Genomic DNA, 19,883 nt, shown 5'->3' with positions numbered 1-19,883 from the left:
CCTCCTCCCTCTGAAACCTCTCCCCCGGCCCAGTACCCTGCGTGCTGCCAGGGTGAGGAGAGGCCGCTCGCTTCGCCCCCCGCCGAGCAGTAGCCGGAGGTGTGCCGCAGGCAGGGCCGGGGCGGCACCGGCAGGGCCCGGGCGTGTGGCCAGCCCCGTCCCACCCTGAGGGGGCACGAGTCGCGGCGGGGCGCACGGAGCTCCGCGCCCCTTGGTCCATTCCCCTGCGGCCCCTCTAAGTCGCACCAAAGCCCCTCTGTGTTCGCTGTGAGGCCATGGGGCTCGGCCTGCTGTGGGGATCCCCCCACCCCGGGGCCCGCTCCCACCGTCGCGGCCCGCTGAGCTGGTCCCGGCCGGCTCCGGCGGCAGGTGGAAACCGAAAGAAGCCAAAGGGGGTGTTTTGCTGCGAGGGAAACAGGAGGTTTCCTGGCCTGGGCCGTGCAGCGGTGCGTGTTTACCAGCTGTCAGAGCGGTGATAAACGCAGCTGCCGCCCTTCAGAACAGCCCCCATCGCTGGAGGCTGCTCCATGGGTCAAGGTTGGGGGATGCTCCCCAGACCCTTTCATCCTGGGTGAAGCTGCTTTTCCAGCTCTTTAGTGTTGGCCAATGGTCGCCATGCCCGCAGAGAAGTTTTACAGCATGTCCCTAAATACTAGAGAGTAAATGTTGAGCAGTAGTGGAGCTGCTGTTGGAAGAGGAAATGCTTGTCAGGCTGCTGGTATTTTTAGAGCAGACCTTGGGGTTTGCCTCTTGGCTCTTGGTCACAAGAAGCAGCAGTGGCTGTTTGAAGTGCTACTGCTGCAGGTCCCACGTCTCTCTTGGCCTCTGAGGCACAGCAGCTTCTCATGGTGCTGGTGTCTCAGCACCTTGGGTGTGTTATGACATGGCATGTGTCTCCCAATTGATTGAAGAAACCCAAAAACTCTGTTGACAAACAGCTGATTAAAAGGGATGATCTTGCAGCCAAGAAAGTTGTTGATTTGGTATCTTCGTGGTTTTAATTCCAAAATGTTAATAGTGAACCACAGAGAGAAATTTTCTGTGTAAGAGTATATGCACATGGCTAATATTGCTAGGCAGAGTAAGAAACCCTGTAAGCAGCCCATGTTTGTGTGCAGCCAGCAGCGTTGAATGTGATGCTGGCCCTATAAGGTCTGTAGAAATATGCTCCAAGCAAGTCTTTTAAGTGAAAGTGTGTGTTACAGTCCCAGGACACAACTTCTGATCATCCTGAGTGGTAGCATTCTGAGTCAGCAGCGTGAGTGCAGGCATGATCTGAAGCTTTTCCTTCTGCAGGCTGGGGAAGAAGCTGTCAAAACGCGTGGTAGGGTGTGCTGTGCCTGAGTGAGTACTAACTGAATCTTTACTACTGTGGCAGCACCTTTGCTGCAACAGAATGGCTTTGCTGTTACCTAGGCTGGTAACTGTATGGGTAGTTTTCAGATTGTTCTGTAATTTAAACAGGACTTTTTTTTCTTTACAGTCTAACTATAATGCACACCAAGGTTTGTAAGTGGTTGGCAGGTTCATACTTAACCTGATGGGCACTGAGTTAAGCAGCAGCTCAGTTTCTCTGTGCTTATTGCTGAGCTGTTCTCCAAGGAAGTATTCCCTGTTGTGCAGCAGTTTTTCAGAACATTCTTGTTTCTTTCTCAACTTATCTCCAGAAAAATACGTATTTTTGATCTGAATAGAGCTCTAATACAGAGATATATTGGTTCTCCAAATAAAGCAGCAATGCCTTTCTGTTTATTTCTGCAGTCTTTCGGAGGATTTTGCAGGATAAAGCCTTTGTCCTACAGAGATACACCCATGTTTACAACAAGTAGCCCCCCAGTTAGAGAAATGGGATAAAATCAAAAATGTGAAGTCATCTTCTTGTCAGAGAAGGCTGAAAATACTGCTGCTGCAGTTGCCACAGCACAGGATAATGGACTTTCTGGTGCTTAAGTAAAATGTTTAGGTCAGATCCATTAACGTATAAAAAAAAAACAATAGCTCTCTGATGTTGTATGGTAAGAGCTTTTATGAGCCAAGACTCCAGTAACAGACAACTCAGTCCTAGATAAAGTAATTCAGAGAGCACAGGCTGTTTTTTCAAAGGTGTTCTGAAATGATTCTCGTTTGAATTCACCTAAGTGTGCTTTATTTGCTGAATATTTCAAGCCTTGAGTTGTGAACTTACTTGCTCCACTTACATGCTTCACATCTAACTTTTCTCCTTACTAAAATGATTGCCTCAGAATAAGAAGGAAGAAAAGTTTCAATATGTTAAAGATCTGCTTCCAAAAGGACCCACTTACTGCTGCCAAACCTGTTATTAGTAACGTCTTCCCGTATGATTATTCATTTTAATCTGCAGATTTCACGCTATATTAGGAATGTCCCTTAGAATGACAGCTCAGGGCTTTGCTGGAAGGAACATGAAACATTATTACCACCATTTTCTTCTAACTTTCCCCAGTGGTGTCTGACGAGCTCAGGGAATCAGGTGCTGAGTTGTTGTGCAGAACTGCGTGGCCCATCCTCATCTCCCTGCTCCTTCCTCCTCACATGTACATGCTCCTGCTGTGAAATGGAATGCCCCCTTCCCCTTGATCCACAAAGAAGGGTGCAGGAAAAGCTGCTTTCTTTAAGTAGAAGTCTCATTGGGAAGCACATTTATTGTTGGTGCTTGCATAATGTAATAATTTTAGACTGCTTTATCATTACTGAAGTGATGAAGCCAGGTAGTGTGTGCCTGGTTTGTGTCATGCTTGGGTAGGCAAGGCTTTTGTGTTTGTTAAAAAGAGTTAGAGTGACAAAACAGAGTGCAGTGGTGCATCCACAGCAGACCCACTGCATAGACTGCTGTAGGTATATAAGAGAAAATGTTTGTTGGCCCTAGAGCAGTGGTGCTTGAAAACAAAAACTGACTGAGATCAGAAAGATTCAAAACACTTTGGGACCTATAGGATCTTGAACTAAAAATTCCAACAAGTATTACCAAGAACAAGTTCCTGTTAACACACGAGTCTTGGTAACTTTTGTACATGGAGGAAAGATCAGAACTGTTCATTTATGCAGGATTTCAGGAATACTTGAAACCTATTTATGTTTAGGCATTCTTCATACTGAAGGATGACTGCAAACTCATCAAGCACAAGTTGTTGTCCACTCATCAGCATTAAGGTATAATCCACATAACAGGCAGCCTGTGCAGTAATTGAAGCAGACCTTGCTTTAACTGACGCTGAGCTTCCTGACTCTCTAACATAATTGCACCTTTTAAAAGTATTATGAACCTTTCCCTTAAAAGTAGCTTTCACAATTTAACAAATCCATAATTACACCAGCAAAACATTTGCTTCTAGATAAGGGCACTTGTGCAGTATTGGTAATTAGTTTGACCTGGCCAGATGCCTCCTGATAAGGCACAGCAGAGGGCTGTCATCTGTTATACTTAAGAATTTAATTCTCTTAAATTGTAGCACAGCATGTACAGAGTAATAAGTCAGAAATTACCAATAGAACTGGATTAAGTTTAGTGGTACACTATGGTCTCATCTAGTCCATACTGCTGAGAGAAGAAAACAAGTCCTTGTTCTGGTTATGCTGACACATGATTTAGCTGGCTTTTATTCCCCTTTCAATTCCTCTGCTTTCTTTGCAGACATTGCACAACCACTGTCCTCTGTGGAGGTGTTCACATCATTGCAACCCCCTCACTTTCCCTCAGTTGACATCCTTCTTCTCTATCAGCCTCTACTATCGAAATCAGCATTCCTTTTTTGTATGGATAAAGTATCACCATCTCAAGCCTGTCCACTCTTTTACAAAACCATCATAAACCATTTAAAACCAAAGAAGCATGATCCAACTTTTTCATCTTCTTGAAACCAGGTATCAGTTTGGGGACTGTTCTTCCAGACCTGTCCTTGCAGCTTGCTTTCTGCCCAAAGTACTTCCCAGAAGCACAGCTGGCAATGTAAACCACTGGACACGAGGCTTTGTGTCCCTTCTTTGTTTCCCATGAGGTTAGGGGAGAAGTGGTGCTGCCCAGGGCAGCTTATCTGTTGTCAGGCAGACCAGGCTGCATTTAAAGGATTTTTATTGTCTGGTGGCATGTTTCATGTGAGAAGCTCTATGCCAAGCTTCTAGTGTGAGCTGGTTTATATGGCTACCTCAGTGATCCATCTGGCTTAAACTGTGAGGAGAGCCAGCCTGGGAGCTCTCTTTTAAGAAGCAGTAAACCATTAGCAGTATGTATTGATGTAGATGTGATTTTTAATCTTAAGGGTTACTGTACATGTGTTCTTGAGGAGGAATTAGGACTTGTGAAGAGGGAGGACAGGGGTTAGGGTTAGGGTTGGCTTGTTCTTGCCAGGCTGGTGGCCAGCAGAGCTGGGAGGAGGTGGTGAGTCATGGAGGGCTGTGGCCACACTGGCAAAGCACAGAGCTCTTTGGCACCTCTACAGAGGAATGTGGACCAGGGATGGGGGAAGATGCTTGTGTTGTGGTTTCAGAGTAAGTCATGTTAAGGTGAGTTTTGGAGGCAGGTTCTTGCTAAAACATGTTTAAAAGTCTGCAGCAAAAGGAGTCAGAGGAGATGTGCAAGATGGGAGGTGAAACAAGTAAATTAAAAGAGCAAGAGAAGGAGAGCTCAGGAGTGAGTAACCAGTCAGGTTTTATGCTGGATATAAATTAACTGGGATTTTATCTCTTGGATCTAAACAGAAGAACTGAGTTGAAAATGAATCCTGATTCTCCCACTTGCTTTATGTATCTAAGATACCTCCACCAAGGGAATAATTTTAGGTACACCTCAGAGGAGAGGAGTAAGTCTTCTCTCTCACAAAAGAGATGAAAGTAACATCTCTAAGATTTAAATCACACCCCTGAAAAGTCTTTTTCTCTCTCTCTTGTTGATTAGAAAGCTAATTGATCAAGTTGGGAGACATCTATGCCACAATCTTTCATGTTTCTTAAATGCTTATTAGTTGCAATGAAGTGACTTAGATTTAATTAGAGTAACATAAGGTGGGGTGTTTGGCTTGCTTTTCAATTTCTTGTTTAAAGATAGACTGAAGTCACCCAAACACCACATGGATGGGATGTGGGCTGAGGTTTGATGTGACTCTCACCACAGATCATTTTTAGCCTCATGTGTGTGAGGAGATGGGTGCACAAGTGTATAATGATGGCAAATGAGCAATTGGGATTAAAATGAGTTAGGACTGAATTTGCCATTCCTAAAGGCTGGTTGTATTGCAGAATAAAATCAATTTTGCTGATCTGTTGCTGGTTTCCAGGTGCCCTGAGTTCTGGCATATGAGCTGTGTTTAGCCCACCGCTAGCTGGTTTAGTGTGGAATCACTGTTAAAAGCAACATTTGTTTGTAGTGCTGGAAGGCTCCCATTCTTCTTCTCTCCACAGTAAATTTATGTTCTTTCCCATGAAACAGCTGAACATGTGGGTTTTGAATAGGACTTTTTTCCAACAACAAGGCGTAAACAAGCAAACAGGATGAGAGAAAGGGATTGTCCTGAATGTCAGTGCTGCTTTATCATGGGTAGAAGAGAAACTCAGGAGTAACTACTGATGAAAAATATTAAATGTTTTCATGTTCTTTTACTGCTTGGAAAGATTTTGAAGAAAATCCTCAGATTGTAACTTGTAAGATCAGCCTGCCGTCTTAAAAGCTGATTATGTGTAAATTTAATTATAGAGAGGTCTTCTGAAGTATTCAGGCTATATTTAAGATAATGAAGTTTTGTTCCTTAATCTAATTTTGGCTTCCATCTGGAAGAAATTAAAAATCCAAATCATGCATCATTTCAGTCCTCAAAAATGTCTCATAACCTGCTTTACTGTCCTAGCCTGTGTCTTGGACATAAACAAATAGCTGTGTCAGGGGATGGTGGAGCATGGGATGCAGGGGTCCCATGCCATGCTGATCTGGATCTCTGCTTTGCTGTCTGTAAGCCTGATGCTTAGGGGATATTTATTTTATTAGACAAACATATCCTTTATTGAAAAGGATATATTCCTTCTTAAAATAGCCTTTTATTTTAGGTTTGGAATGTAAAAAAAAATCTAAGCATAGAGTTCAGTGAATTTCTGACCATTTTAATTCTATATTTTATTCAAATCTAGTTTTCATATGCTAACAGACATAGTTTCTTTCTTTTCTGCTATACAGGTGACAAGATTTCATGGTTGGAGAAACTGTTTAAGTTTTCCTACTGTACTAGCCCAAGTCGTTCTGTCCTCCCTGGTATTTGTACTGGTGCCAGTTTCATGGGTCACCACAGAAGGTTAATATTTGCTAATGGCAGTTTGCTCTGTGTTTATGGTGCTATAGGACAATATTTACTGAATGCTGCCTGATTGCAGCCCCCAGCATAATGCTAGCTCATATCAGTGTCCCTGTGTATTCTCTCCACTAACTCATGTGCTCTTGTTGCTGTAAAGACTCCTTTTTTTTCTTTTTCTGGCTGCCGCAAGGCAATTTTGTGTTGTTAGTATCACGTTGTTAAGAGCAAAGACTCTTATCTAGCATGTTCCTATTCCTTTTACAACAGATGGCCTACAAATACGAACATTAGTTCTGCTGCCTCTGCATCTGAATGGTTTTCTCTCCCTTTTTCCAGGTGGAGTATAAGAGGAAGGATGTTTTCCCGACTGAGAGCCGCTACCACTCCCTGTGCGATGGCACGTTGCAGTGTGCATACGAAAGAGAAGGGCAAGCCACTTATGTTAAACCCAAGAACAAACAAGGTTGGTACTGTACGGTTATCAAATACCTTATCTTCCTTAGGTAATTGTCCAGTGGAGCTTGGTCCAGGGTTAAACCACCTCCTGGAGGTGTACTGGGACACAGCCAAAAAAGGGTACAGAAGACAGAGGAGTCAGCAATCATTTCAGGTTTACTACCTGGATGCCTACAGTACAAGGACTTCCAATAACACCTTCTGCTTCTATCAGCCTGCACCTCCCCTCGTTTGCTATGGTTTACGCAATCAGTACTGCTCCTTCCTTGTGCCAAATGAAGAGTTGCCGATTCTTGCCAATTACTGGCTTAGGTTTTGGGGCTGGTTGAATTCAAGTAAAGCTTTAGCAGTTAAAGAGTCTTATTTCATAGTCTGCAAAAGTCAATTCTGAATTCAGTCTTGCTTGTGATAGAAAGTGTTACCCTCTTTGTCCTAGTCCTGGCTTTTTCTTGCAAGACTGTGACTTGGGACTGAGCCATATGAATAAGAAACATCCTTGTGCAGAGAGTTGGACTGAAAGCATCTAAAAATAAACCTTGAATAGAGCTGGGAGGTAGAGACATTAATTCCCTGCACTAGGAGGAGCTTCTCCTAAGAAAGTAACTTTTTTTTTTCACCCTTCACAAAAATTTTCCTATTTCTACAAACCCATTCCTAATCTCTTTGGGTTTTTTTTTCCTGTAATAGTAGTAGCCACCTTCAGGAATCTTCAGGAATGTGCAAAAGAAAACTAGTAAGAAATGAGATGAGAGCTTTTGGTAGTTCATCCAAGATGTTCAAAGTAGCCAACAAAGGTGACAAAGCTAGCTGCAGGGTATTTCCCGAGCAATGGAGCTATGGAAGCTGGACTTCCATAGTTCTGTCTTGTGTTAGTAATGTCTGCCTTTTTGACCCTTCCCCATTCTCTGATTTTTATTCCACTCCACTTTCCTTTAATGCTTTATATTTCCCCTTCACTGTTAACTTTCTTCCTTTCCTTTTCTGCCCATGGCCCTGACTCCTCCTATCCCCTTGTGTTCTTAGCTCCATCCCATGTCCTGTTTGCCTGCATGCAAAGAAGCATGTGCTGCTATAAGCTGGCCAGCTGGCAAGCCAGACACATAACCCCAAGCCTTTCTCTCAGCAGAAGGGCTAGGCTGGCTCTTTCCCTGCATGGCAAACCTTTTTTGTCCCTCTCCTGTCCCTGCCTCTCTTCTTGTCAGAATTAGATGTTGGCCAGTGGCCTCAAAATATCCATGGAGGATATTAAGCTAGAAACTGAAGGCTGTATCTCCATGTGTTCTGCCTTTAACTACAGGGAGAGTTGCTCCAGTATGTCTTTTGGCAAGCATGATTTCTGAGTGTCCTCAAGAGAAAAGAAGAGGATAAGATACAGACCTGCAGTCATGTTTCTTTCTTGTGTGACATGCTTAGATCCTGTGTGAATGCAGGTTGCCTATAGAGAGCGTCAGCTGTAGAGGTTAAAGACTGGCTAACTGCAAAAGTGAAATTGGGGTTGCCGTGTCAGGGAAGGTGAAAAAAGCAGATTGGTAGGGTTTGTCAAGATCAGATTATCTCAAGTCTTTTCTGAATTATAAACACTTTGACATGCCAGTGGAAATTGTTTCATGCCCTGTAAGCTTTTCTAAGGCTGATTATGCAACAGTATTCAGAAACAAGAACAATAGGTCATTTCTTACTGTAGTGGTGATATCATTTTAATTTTTATTACTTTTTTTTGAGCCTGGAATTCTCTGGTGGACTGGGGACAGTGCAGTATTTATGGTTTGGGGTTTTTTGAGGAGGAGCATGGAAGATCAGAGAGCTGCTGACTAACAGCAGTTTAGTATTCTTGACTTTCGAATGTCTCCCAGAAATGTTATTTGTGAGAGGTGAAAAACTTGTCATATTTGTTTGCCTCTGTTGTGTCAGTCTGACTTTAAGGCTGACACCTGTTTAAATGGATCTGTTAGCTAGTTAAGTGATCCTGCTTGAGACAAGATGCAGTATCTATATAGAGATCTGTTTTGGAAATTCAGCAGAGAAATAAATGATTGACTAAATATGCAAAGTACTTTACCCCTTGTGCTTTTCTTGTCCCCAGTGCTTCATGTGCATATATGTATATCATACATATACAGGCATAGATAAAGGGCTTTGTCTCTTGCTGGCAGCTTGTTGAGATTATCATTTTATCTGTTGATGTTTAGCTTTTACAGTCCCCATCAACTCTGGAGAACATTTGGTCTTCTTTTATTATGTGGGCCCTAAAATAAGAAGTACAAGATGGCAGCATCAGTAACTGAAAACCACCCTTCCCCTTGTGCAAACTGATCTGGTCTTGGGCTATGCTATAGGAGTGTCTTTTTTCTCTCATCATTTGTGTTTTTAATTCTTCTCTTTCTCATCCTTCCCTGTCTTTTGCCTGTGCATACCTCACCTGCATGAGCTGGTTTGCTGTTTTATGTTTCCATGATGTTTGATTTCAGCTCTGTGACAGGGATTCAAGTTACACTTAATTGGCTTCAAGACCTTTTATTCTGCTGAAGATCCCTGCTGTGACAAGGCAGCATTTTAAGCCTGTTGGATGCTTAGAACACTGTTAAGACAATCTCATTTGTTTAGTACTGGCAATTAAATTGCTACTTATATTGTGGTAATGCTTCAGATTCTCACTCAAGGATCAGGATTTATTCTTCCAGCACAAAACATGATGCGTGACTACCTGATCCCTGACCTTGGCAATGTCCATTCTGCCATATACAGTGGCATCAGTATGTCTTTATCTTCACTGGAAATATGTGAGCTGTAATACCATCTCTATGTTTGCTGAGTGCTTGCAGGAAATTAGTGGCACTTAATAATTTGTGACACTTTCTGTGCTTTAGTTGATGACTTTTCTACCTTGTGGCATCAGTTCTTATTCTGTGTGTGACTGTTTTGTATGGTTTCATTCTTTAATCTCTTTCTCCTGTACTGATAATGCCTCTCAAATTTTTAGCTGCAGCAGACATCTTTAGGACATTGCATTAAAACATTGCATTTAAAAAGAAACCATATAAGGAAGAAATTCTTTCCTGTGAGGGTGGTGAGGCACTGGAATGGGTTGCCCAGGGAAGTTGTGAAAGCTCCATCCCTGGCAGTGTTCAAGGCCAGGTTGGATGAAGCCTTGGATGCCATGGTTTAGTATGAGGTATTCCTGCCCATGGCAGGGAGGTTGGAACTGGATAATCTTAAGGTCCTTTCCAACCAAAACCATTCTATGATTCTATGATCCTCTATCACAAGTGGCAGTTTAACCCCAGACTGATTCATGAGGAACTGTCCCTGTGTCTGTCTTCCATATGGATGTTCATCTTCTCATATGTTGTGTTTAGCTAGGCTACTAATCACAGTTTCATCTGTGTTCATTCCCCACATTTTCAGCCTGATTTATTTTCCTGTGTGCCTTAATGAATACTTCCAGAAACTCTGACAGATTCCTTTTGTGTAATGAATCAGTTTCCTTAAGACAGATGTATGTAACCTCACTGACTTTAGGTAAATATTCAAACGGTGTGTTTCCAATTTGGAATAAAAAATGAAATAAAGAATCCCAACCCAAAGTTAAAGCTACTTGGACAAAACAAATAAGATAGGACAAGAGAATGTGCAGAAATATAATATGAACTTGAATATCTAAAAGCAGATTGTCCTTTCCACTGCCCTTTCTCATCATGCTGTTTTTTGACACGTTTGATTTCTTTTATTTTAATACTTTTCAGATTGTGTCAGTTGGGTCGAGTAGCTGGGGTGTGGAATACACAATGCCCATCCGCCTTCCTGAGAACAAAGCAAGATAGGCAGGATGTGGAGAGGTGCTTCAGATGATAATTGTCATGTCGCTAGGAAATGCAGTGCTTGAAATAATACCGTTTCTGATCACTTGCAAAGAAACATTCTAGAAGGCAGGAAATGGATAGAAACTGCTTTTATCAGCTTCCTTGGGATCTGCATGCTTTTAGAGGGAATTAAATGTGGAAAGATGGACCTGTTTAACCAGCTTTTATAATCTGTCTGAAAAGGTGCTATAGGTGCCAAAGGTGGTAGGTTGTATTGCACCGTATTTTACTTAGATCAGCTGTTCTGCTCAGGACTTGTGAGCTGGTGGATGGAGGAAGGAAAGAAACTGTCTTTACGTTTAATTTTTTTTGTCTTTGGGTTTTTTAGTTGTAGGATTAATGCCATTAAAGGGGAACAAAAGCAATGTCATCTGCTCAGTTAGCAAAACAGCAGCTTAATGAAATGTCTCTGAGGTGCTGAGGGATGCTACATGATGAACCATTTCAGTCATCATGCACATGATTTGCAAGGTACAGCTTTACCACAACTGTCGGTGCTTGGAAGCAAACCCTGGGGAGGCTGTATGACTTTCTTCCCAGTGTGAAGGCTGTTTCTGATTTTTTCCCATTTTCTGCAGGGGGAATGCTTTTAGTTGAAGCCATGTCATTAGTAAATGAGAGCTACTGCAGGTAGCAGCCAAAGTGGCTTACATTTGGTTCCACACATACAGAGGCAGTACAAGAAATGGTGGCATCTTTGCCTGCAGTGAGACTATGGGTTTTAAAGGCTGAATAACATGGGGAATGTCTGGGTCATTTCATGGATCAACAGGGAGTTAGATTGCTGTGCTCTATCAGCAGCTCCCTCCAGTATATATGCTACATGTTTCTGGAAGAATAAAGATACAAAATTGAGTTTAAAAGATGAAGAAGGAGAAATCAAAGGAGATTTCCATGCTGTCACTGTTCTCATAAACACAGAGAAACTTTGAATCTGTGGTTGAGATAGCAAATATACCTTTGATTTATATGCATGAACTTCATTAATTTGCAGTGGAGACATGTTGTGCAGTCATGAACTTTGATTTATCAAAAGGAAGCAGAGTTAAGAGAAGCAGCCCACAATCCAGTGTAAAAACTGCTTTATTTTAAAGATGTTTATGATGCTACTTCAAAGACCATGATATACTGCTGAATATAACAATGATTAGAAGTTGCATGAAAACCATTTGATTATATCTCCTCTGTGAAGTAGGCTAACTCATTTCCCAAACAGAGTATTTGGATATATTCTGATTTACATTTTTATGAGAGGCTTGGAGTGATATTTTTATATAAACTGTACAGGTTTGCAGGATGCTTGGGGACATTCGTGGTATCAGTTAAAAGTATCCCCTCCTTTATATATATATATATACATATATATATATATATATGCGTGTGTGTGTGTATATGGCTGCAAGACTTTGCAGGTGAGGAAAAAGTTACCACCACTAGTACTTCTCTGCCTAGAAACCTCTCAGTATTACTTACTCAGTGGTACTATAAAAATCATGCTTGCAGGATTCAGGTCTCCTGTTCACCTTCATGCAAAGCAACTGGAATTTTTATATGCTGGTATTTATAGCACCACTCACTTTGTGTAGTAGAGCCCGGCTGTTATGGCCAAAGCAGGGTCCTACCGCCGGGCACACAAACATGGATTAAAGGCACAGTAGTGGAGATCCAGTGTGAGCTTGTCCTAACTAAATAACTGTCAACACTTCATTTTTTTCCCCCTCATGGCAGTACATCAGTTTTCTTGCAATTAATTTGTCCATGTGCATTAATTTATTCATTTGTGGTCTTTGAAGTGTGCTGGGTTTTCTCTGAGATGCGTTCCTTGCTTTGTCTGTCCTGCATTGGAAAGGACGCCTGATTTTTCTGAGCTATAAAGAGGATTAAGGGGCCTAATCAAAGTGAAAGTAAGTGCATAATGCTCAGAGAAAGGCACTGTCGGTCAAAGGAAGCAAAAAAGTGATCCCTGTGACTTAAACCCACGTCATTACAGCATTTCAGCATTTAATACTAGTGGAAACTAGAGAGGATTTGGCTATTAAATAGGTGCTGGGATCTTAAGTGCCTTTGAGAACATCAGTCCCACTGCTGCAAATTGCTGAGTGCCTCGTGATTCACTGGGAACTGATCACTGGTGCTGTCAAACTGTACTGACCTTCACAAAATGAGGGGAAAAGCTGAGAAATGTGTAATTCTGCAGCTCCTGAGCATGCTAGTTTAAGGAAGACCCTGCAAGGTGCTGTGTAGGGAATAAGCCACAGTCCCAAATCCAAAACAAGAGGTGGCTGGTGTTTAGAGATGAAGACAGTGAATGGGAATACAGCAAGTGTTGGAAGGGCTCTGGGTTTTTATAGTGCTGCTCTGAACAAAACTTCTGCTGTTCTAGTTGGAAAGAAGATTAGATTTCTGTGTGGAGGCTGATGGCATTTAGATTCCCCAGTTAGGCCTAGGGAGAAATTACAAGCATCTTTTAATGTGGTACGATCTAATTGTCCTGTACATAAATAGCTGGAAATACTTAGTACCGCTTAAAAATTCACTGTGTTTAATGTTACTGTAACTCCAGATGCACTGATAATCCAGGTTGCCTGTAGGCTGGGAACAACGTGAATAAACCAAATAAAGATGGGTTCTGCTTAGTGCTGACCTCAGAGCTCATTTGATATTAAGGACCTAGACAGTTTAAGATCAGTGTGCAGGGAAATTAAGGAAAAGCCACATCCCAGCATCATGCTAATACTGGGAATTAGAAATTAGGTAGGCTTTATTTCTAAGGGCCCAGTGTTTCTGATGGGGAGGACGTAGGTTTTGCTAGTGATATATTTCAGCTAGTTTACAGTGTCAGTGTGGCCAGTACGGTAGCACTGAAAGGATTCTGGCCTTTGACATACTAGTGACATAAGTGGCTTTACTGGCCAGTGTTTATTTTCTGAAAAGAGACTTGTTTTCTTTTTCCCCTTCTTTTTAATATTGTCTTTTGGCATCGTTTTTTGTTTTGTAGTGGCTAAAGTAACAGTATTACAGATGTTTACCAGCTGTACTCAGCTTTGTATTCTACATCACTTGCACTGCAAGTACAGTTTGTGTTCAGAAGCTGTTTTAGAAAGACCTGAACTTCTCATGGTGACAGATTAGGGGGTAGCTAAGGAAAAGGGGAGGATAGCTGGGACACGTTTGCATGGTTCGCTTCCATGCAACTTTGGAAGATGCATTTGCATTCCCAGATAATGTTTCAGTATTTAATGTTTCCATATGCGGAAGTGAAACCAAGTAAATCCTTTGCAAAATAGGATATAAAATACAGCATTCAGTGTGTTCTTGTGGTTTTTTCCTCATGCCAGTGCTGTTTGCATTGTTGTGTTCTCAGTTGAAATTATGGATTATTCAATTCAGTTTCCAGGAAAAAGTATCAGGTGGCTAAAGTGACTGCTACACCCAGCAAAAGACCAGCAGCAAGGGTAAAAAGTTCAGGAGCAAGCCTCATCTGAAATTTACTTACAGACAATGCTGGAAGAATACTTGGGAATACAATTACATGAGGAAATAAACCAGTGGTTTGCAGATGACTTGCAGAGAGTAGAAAAAGGATAAACTGAGTGCAGTGTTTAATGTCAAATCTATTGTATGGAATATTTATACATTCAGTTGTGTATATATATGTATTTTATATATACTTTATATATGTAAATTATTTTATCAGAAATACAAAGCATTGATCTACTTTAGGATTAAATACTTAATTTTTTTAGCAAGAAAGTATTTGCAATTGTTTTTTTGCAAAACACTTTGTTCTATTTTTTTCTTGCTAACTCTTCAAATATTACATTTTTGAACATAGTATAGAATTAGTACAGAAAAGCAGGTGGAGTGCTCGAATCACTAGTCAAAACAATGGATATTAAATGTTATTTAAATAAGCAAAGAGAAAAATTATATTAAAACATTAAATATTTAATAATGTTTTTTCCTATGGAGTAGTTATATTGGTTATAATCCTTTCAAGTATGCTGAATTACACCAGGGGTAGATGCTAATTTAGGGATTTTTTGTTAATAGGCATATTTTCTACAATTACCTACGAAAGTCTATTCAAACATAAACAGAGGTGCAAGTATATATATTTTCTAATCTGAATTTGTCTTTTATTCTAAAGTGAGAAAATACCGAATTCTTTTTGGTGATTTTTTTTCTCTGATTTCAGGAAAAATTTTGGGTGTAATTACAAGGCATAAAACAAACTTTGGAGAGCTTTTATAAACCTTTTTTCTTTAACTTTGCAGTAAGCGTCTGCTTCCAGTGTGGGGAAATGTGAGAGTATGTGCTCTTGGTTTTTAATCCGTTTGCTATAGTAAACAAAGGAAGTGTGGTTTGGGAGCAGAACTGCTGTGTCTTGTTTCCATCTCTTTGAAAACACTGCAGCTACCAGACCCCCTCACTTTCAGATTCTGCTTTTGCTTGCAGATGGATGCACAGCCTTGACATATCAAAAGTCTTTCCTGCTTTTTCAGCTCCCCACTTTGCGAATATTTATTTAGTCATTTGCTGCACTGACCCAGTTGGATGAACTGAAATGAGGAAAGTTTACAGCTTGGAAGTGGCAAATTTAGAGCAGGGTCAGTTGTGCAAAATGGAATCAGCAGTTTGAGACAGGTCGACTGGGAGTCCAGACTAGGATTCGTTAACACCTTACAAAGTTACACCCAGGAGTTAACTGCCCATGAAGTGCCTACCAGTCTCTACTGGCAGGTAGCTCACAGCAGGCTGTTTTGTGTACTGAGTGAAAAGCCAGTTTTATTGAATGTTATTGTTAAATCATTTTAATTAGTCTTTACATAACAATAAATTAAAGTCTTCATCCACCTTGAAACAGTGAAGAATGGAAATGGTGTGATATTTGAGCTGTTTAACTCTTCTGAAATTTCATCTGTTAACAGATGAGGCTTTTTGGTAGTAGAAAACTACAGCTGGAAACCAATAAATTAGTTCTAGCCCTAAGTAAAAAAGAAGTCAGGTTTAATTGTGATCTCAGTAGAAGCACTGGGGCAATTCAGTCACTTTGGGATCATAGAATCATAGAATAGTTAGGGTTGGAAAGGACCTTAAGATCATCCAGTTCTAACCCCCTGGCTGGATTACTGAAAGTATGTAGAAGAAAAGCAGCAAACGGAGCAATGCAGATGAACTTCTGTGGACTAAATGTCACTGTCCGTAGTTGCAGGGACCAGGCTGCGTCTGACACATATGTTCTTGATCAACCTTATGTTCCTATGAAGAGATTAAAGAAGCAGCTGTTATTTCATTTGTAAACCTTAGTCTGTCTGCAGTAGGATTTTTTAGTTGTTCTCCAGTTTCACAGAGGAAAATGCAGTCTGGCACAGGGCATGAGGTCTCAGAGACATGGAAAAGCTGTGTTCAGAACGGATACACACATGGGATGAACCCAATCAAATACATCCAAACTGTGCCCGCTGTGGCTCCTGCCATGACAGAAGAATGCAGTAGATAGTCAGAAGTGGCAGATTATAAGTAGAAATGCTAGAAGAACCACTAATTATTTCTCACCTCTCTTGTTTTCAGGGTATGGCCTTCACATTACATGAACGACAAATGCTTGGGCTGCAAGGACTTCTACCTCCTAAAATAGAGACACAAGACATTCAAGCCTTACGCTTCCATAAGAATTTGGCAAAAATGACTGATCCCTTGGAAAAGTAAGCACTCTCTGGCCTTGTTTTGTCATGCAAATAAATGGAAATTGCTGTAAAATATTGCATGGGGATAACTAAACAAGGTTTCAGTGCCTCTTCTGGGTCTTTCAGTTGTTGGGGGTTATTTACACTTTCACACAGAAAGCTGCTTTCATTGATCATGCATTCATCATGCAGCTAGATGAGGTTGGGAACTTCTTTCTGGTATTCCATAGTCATAAGATAATGAAGAAGAATGTGCACGGATTAGCCAGTAACAAAGCTGCAAACCTTGCTGTAATATGTACTCTGTGTTTCTGTGACATCTAAGGTTTGGGTGGCAGGTTGTTAGAGCGCAGAACTGTTGGGGGAGAGGAGGCGACAGCTAGCACATGCTAGAAAAATATGTGAGAAGGGTTTGATAATTAATAATGAAAACCAATGTTTATCTAGTTACTGCTAGAAAGGAATTACAGGGTCAGAATTTGAAATTCATAATGTGTAATTTTTTTACATTATTTTTCTATTTGGCATACTAGTTTGGTGAAGAAATGTGGGTTGTTTTTTTTTTAATAACACAATTTTAGCATCCTGTTATTGTTTTTATATATGCCTGTGTATATCTGCATATAAAAATATGCAGTCTCCTAACAGTGTGAGGAGAACTGGCATGGTTCGAGGCTTACTGGACCACACAAAACTATTTCTCATGAAAACCAAAGATGATTTTCAAATACACTCATGTCACTTGCTGTTCTGAAACATATTATGTCATCTGTATTGGCAAAGTGGCTGTAGCCTAAGATAAATCACTAATTCATTGTGTTTATGTAGTTGGGTCAGCAAGACTGAATGTGAATCAATATGTGATAAGGTTGGTAGGTGAATTTGCAAAAATGCAGGTTTAGTTGGCACACCTGGGTAAGTCCTTCAGAATGAACTGTTGTTAGGAGTTAATCTGTTTTACAACTGTGTTAATATTAAGATTAACAACACCTTACTGTCAGGACCTTATTTTTTTTGGATGAAAAATTCTTTCACTGGTATTTTTTAACAGTGATGAGATTCCCAGCTGCATCCTGTAATGAATCCATGGGTTGTCTTTTATCACAGTGCATGTTTACATGCATGGTATGTCATATCCACTATTCTTATTTCAGCTTTTCAGTTCTGCTGCTCTCTTTTCCAGCTTGTGTTTAGTACTCAAAGTCTTGAGTGGAAGCAGCAACTTCATGCAGAAAGAATACAGAGCAAACTTGTTTTCTGCTTTGACGTTTTTCATATTGTTTTAAATAAGCATAAGTGTGAAACAATAAATGACTTTTTTTTCCTCTTTTGCTTAATTTCAGGTATATCTATATAATGGGAATCCAAGAGAGAAATGAAAAATTATTTTATAGGGTATTACAAGATGATATCGAGCGGTTAATGCCAATTGTATACACTCCAACAGTGGGCCTTGCCTGCTCCCAGTACGGCCACATCTTCAGGAGACCAAAGTAAGAGCAATAGATATGTACTGCTGCTACTTTTAATGACAGTTTTTATCAATAGTTGCCTGAGGTGTGGAAATCTTTCATGTCATTTTCATTGGAATTCAGGTATTCAAGACTTGTGTAAATTCAGGCAGTAAATGTTCACTAAATAGTATCTCAAGACCTGGGTTGTATCAGAAAAAGAACATTTGAAAATGGAAGTGGTAATATGTTGCATAAATACCACAGGTGCAGGGCTTCAACTGCCTTCCATCTTTTTCTAGATGCCTGCCATGGATGCAGTCATGCACTTCACTCAGTAAGAGGGAAACAGCAATATACTTTATTGATATGACAAAGTCCAATAATAAATGCAGACAGTGGTTTAACAAGATTCAGTGGCAAGGTACACTTGATTATTTACTGTATAGAGCACAGGGTCAGAGAGAACTGTCAGGGAGATCCTCGTGTTGAGTCATAAGATTCAGAAAGGACCCCCTTACTTTCTAAACTCCTCAGAGAGGAGTCTACGTACAGCTGGATCCATCCTACAGTTGGTCATCAGTTTATGTCCAAAGGATTATATATGTGCAATCAATACATATTTATATCCCTTACTTAAGGCTTCAAAGTTTAGCATGCTGTTAATCACTTACTGATGATCTTTTGTGGCAAGGAATCTCTCAGCCTCAAGGAGTAACACTGGGAGGTATTCCTGTTCAAGGGAAGATCCTGGAGTGCAGTCTGCTGCTGTGCAGAACTCCACAGGCCCCGGGCTGCCCACTGTTCATAGAGTGAGATGACTGACTGGTAGTCATAGCTGTGTACCAGCAAGAGGTCTGGATCAGTGTTCCTGGCAGTACTTGACCACCAAAGACCAGAGTAAGCTGGATGCAGCAGCCACCACAACCCCCACTGGTGGCTATGGCTTAAGCAGGAGGGAGCATGCTGCCACAGTGTGGGCTGTATTTGCCTGCAATGACTGTATGACGTGTATGCACAGTTGGTGATATCTGGTGGCACTACTACAGAAGCAAATGTGACAATATCAAGCTTTTGGCTTTTCAAAAATGGTAGCTTGCCAAGTAAAGGATTAAATGAAGGAGCACATGGCAATGCCATACAGCTCCTTAGTTCCAAGGAGAGTGCTGTGGCTTTCTCCAGCTCTCAAAATCACATCTGGGTCTGAGGATCTGTACCAGAACAGAGCATTTGAAGGGAAATGCAGACTTGAAGGGATTTCTGGAGGTCATCCACTCTCAGCCCCTGTTCAGAAAGGGTAACTTCAAGTAGATTCATTGGAGATACTCCCCTCTGCAACCCTCCACAGGAGCAGAAACACAAGGGCATGCACAGCCATACAGCAGTTTTGCTGGAGGAATCTCAGGCTAATTGCAGCTCAGAGCTGTTACTAACATCTTCAGAGGACTGAACAGGCCAAAGGGAATGGCTTTAACCTTTCCCCGAGGGGAGACTGAGCTGAGCTCTTAGACAGAAGCTGTTCCCTGGGAGGGTGCTGAGGCGCTGGCACAGGGTGCCCAGAGAAGCTGTGGCTGCCCCATCCCTGGCCGTGTTCATGGCCAGGTTGGACACAGGGGCTTGGAGCAGCTGCTCCAGTGGAAGGTGTCCCTGCCCGTGGCAGGGGTTGGAGCTGAATGAGCTTTAAGGTCCCTTTAACCCAAACCAGTCTGGGATTCTGTGTTTCTGCTGGTGGCAAAGGGTCGCAGTGCTGGAGACATCTCATGGTGTTCTTGCAGAGCAGCACAGCAGACATCTTGGGTGCAGGAGCAGAGGTCAGCAAGCAGTTGGAATGATGTTGGCAAAGCAGAAAGGGAGAGGCTTGGCTTGTGGTTGCTTAATAGACTGTTGAATGCAGATAGTCCCCGTATTAAAGCAGTGCTACTAGGAGTTACTCAGCTTTCAGTTACTCTGGCACAGTAAATACACTTATCTGGCATCAGGTTGGGTTCAGCAGTGACTTCAAAACAACTATTCAGGTTATTTAGCTCTTTGTTAAGCTCTGAATCAGGTCAGACTGGCAGTGATATCAGCTCTTTTCCATGGCAGTCTCACTGCAATTCCAGGTGTATTTCTGGAGTCCTCTAGAAAGCT

General features: G+C 41.5%; 1 protein-coding gene across 1 annotated transcript in view; it reads left to right on the top strand.

Annotated features, from left to right (window-relative positions):
* Window positions 1-19,883, top strand: part of ME2 (malic enzyme 2) — a 32,691-nt gene that overhangs the window by 203 nt on the left and 12,605 nt on the right. The window contains exons 2-4 of the mRNA XM_005145397.3: window positions 6,633-6,759; window positions 16,187-16,320; window positions 17,646-17,795. Of these exons, the coding sequence (XP_005145454.1) occupies window positions 6,652-6,759; window positions 16,187-16,320; window positions 17,646-17,795 (392 nt within the window). The 5' untranslated portion in view covers window positions 6,633-6,651. The remainder of the gene's footprint in view (window positions 1-6,632; window positions 6,760-16,186; window positions 16,321-17,645; window positions 17,796-19,883) is intronic.

This window comes from Melopsittacus undulatus, chromosome Z (assembly GCF_012275295.1).
Source record: "Melopsittacus undulatus isolate bMelUnd1 chromosome Z, bMelUnd1.mat.Z, whole genome shotgun sequence".
NCBI classification, from domain to species: domain Eukaryota; kingdom Metazoa; phylum Chordata; class Aves; order Psittaciformes; family Psittaculidae; genus Melopsittacus; species Melopsittacus undulatus.
Note: the sequence above shows the minus strand (reverse complement) of the source record. Positions and strands in the feature narration are given on the sequence as shown.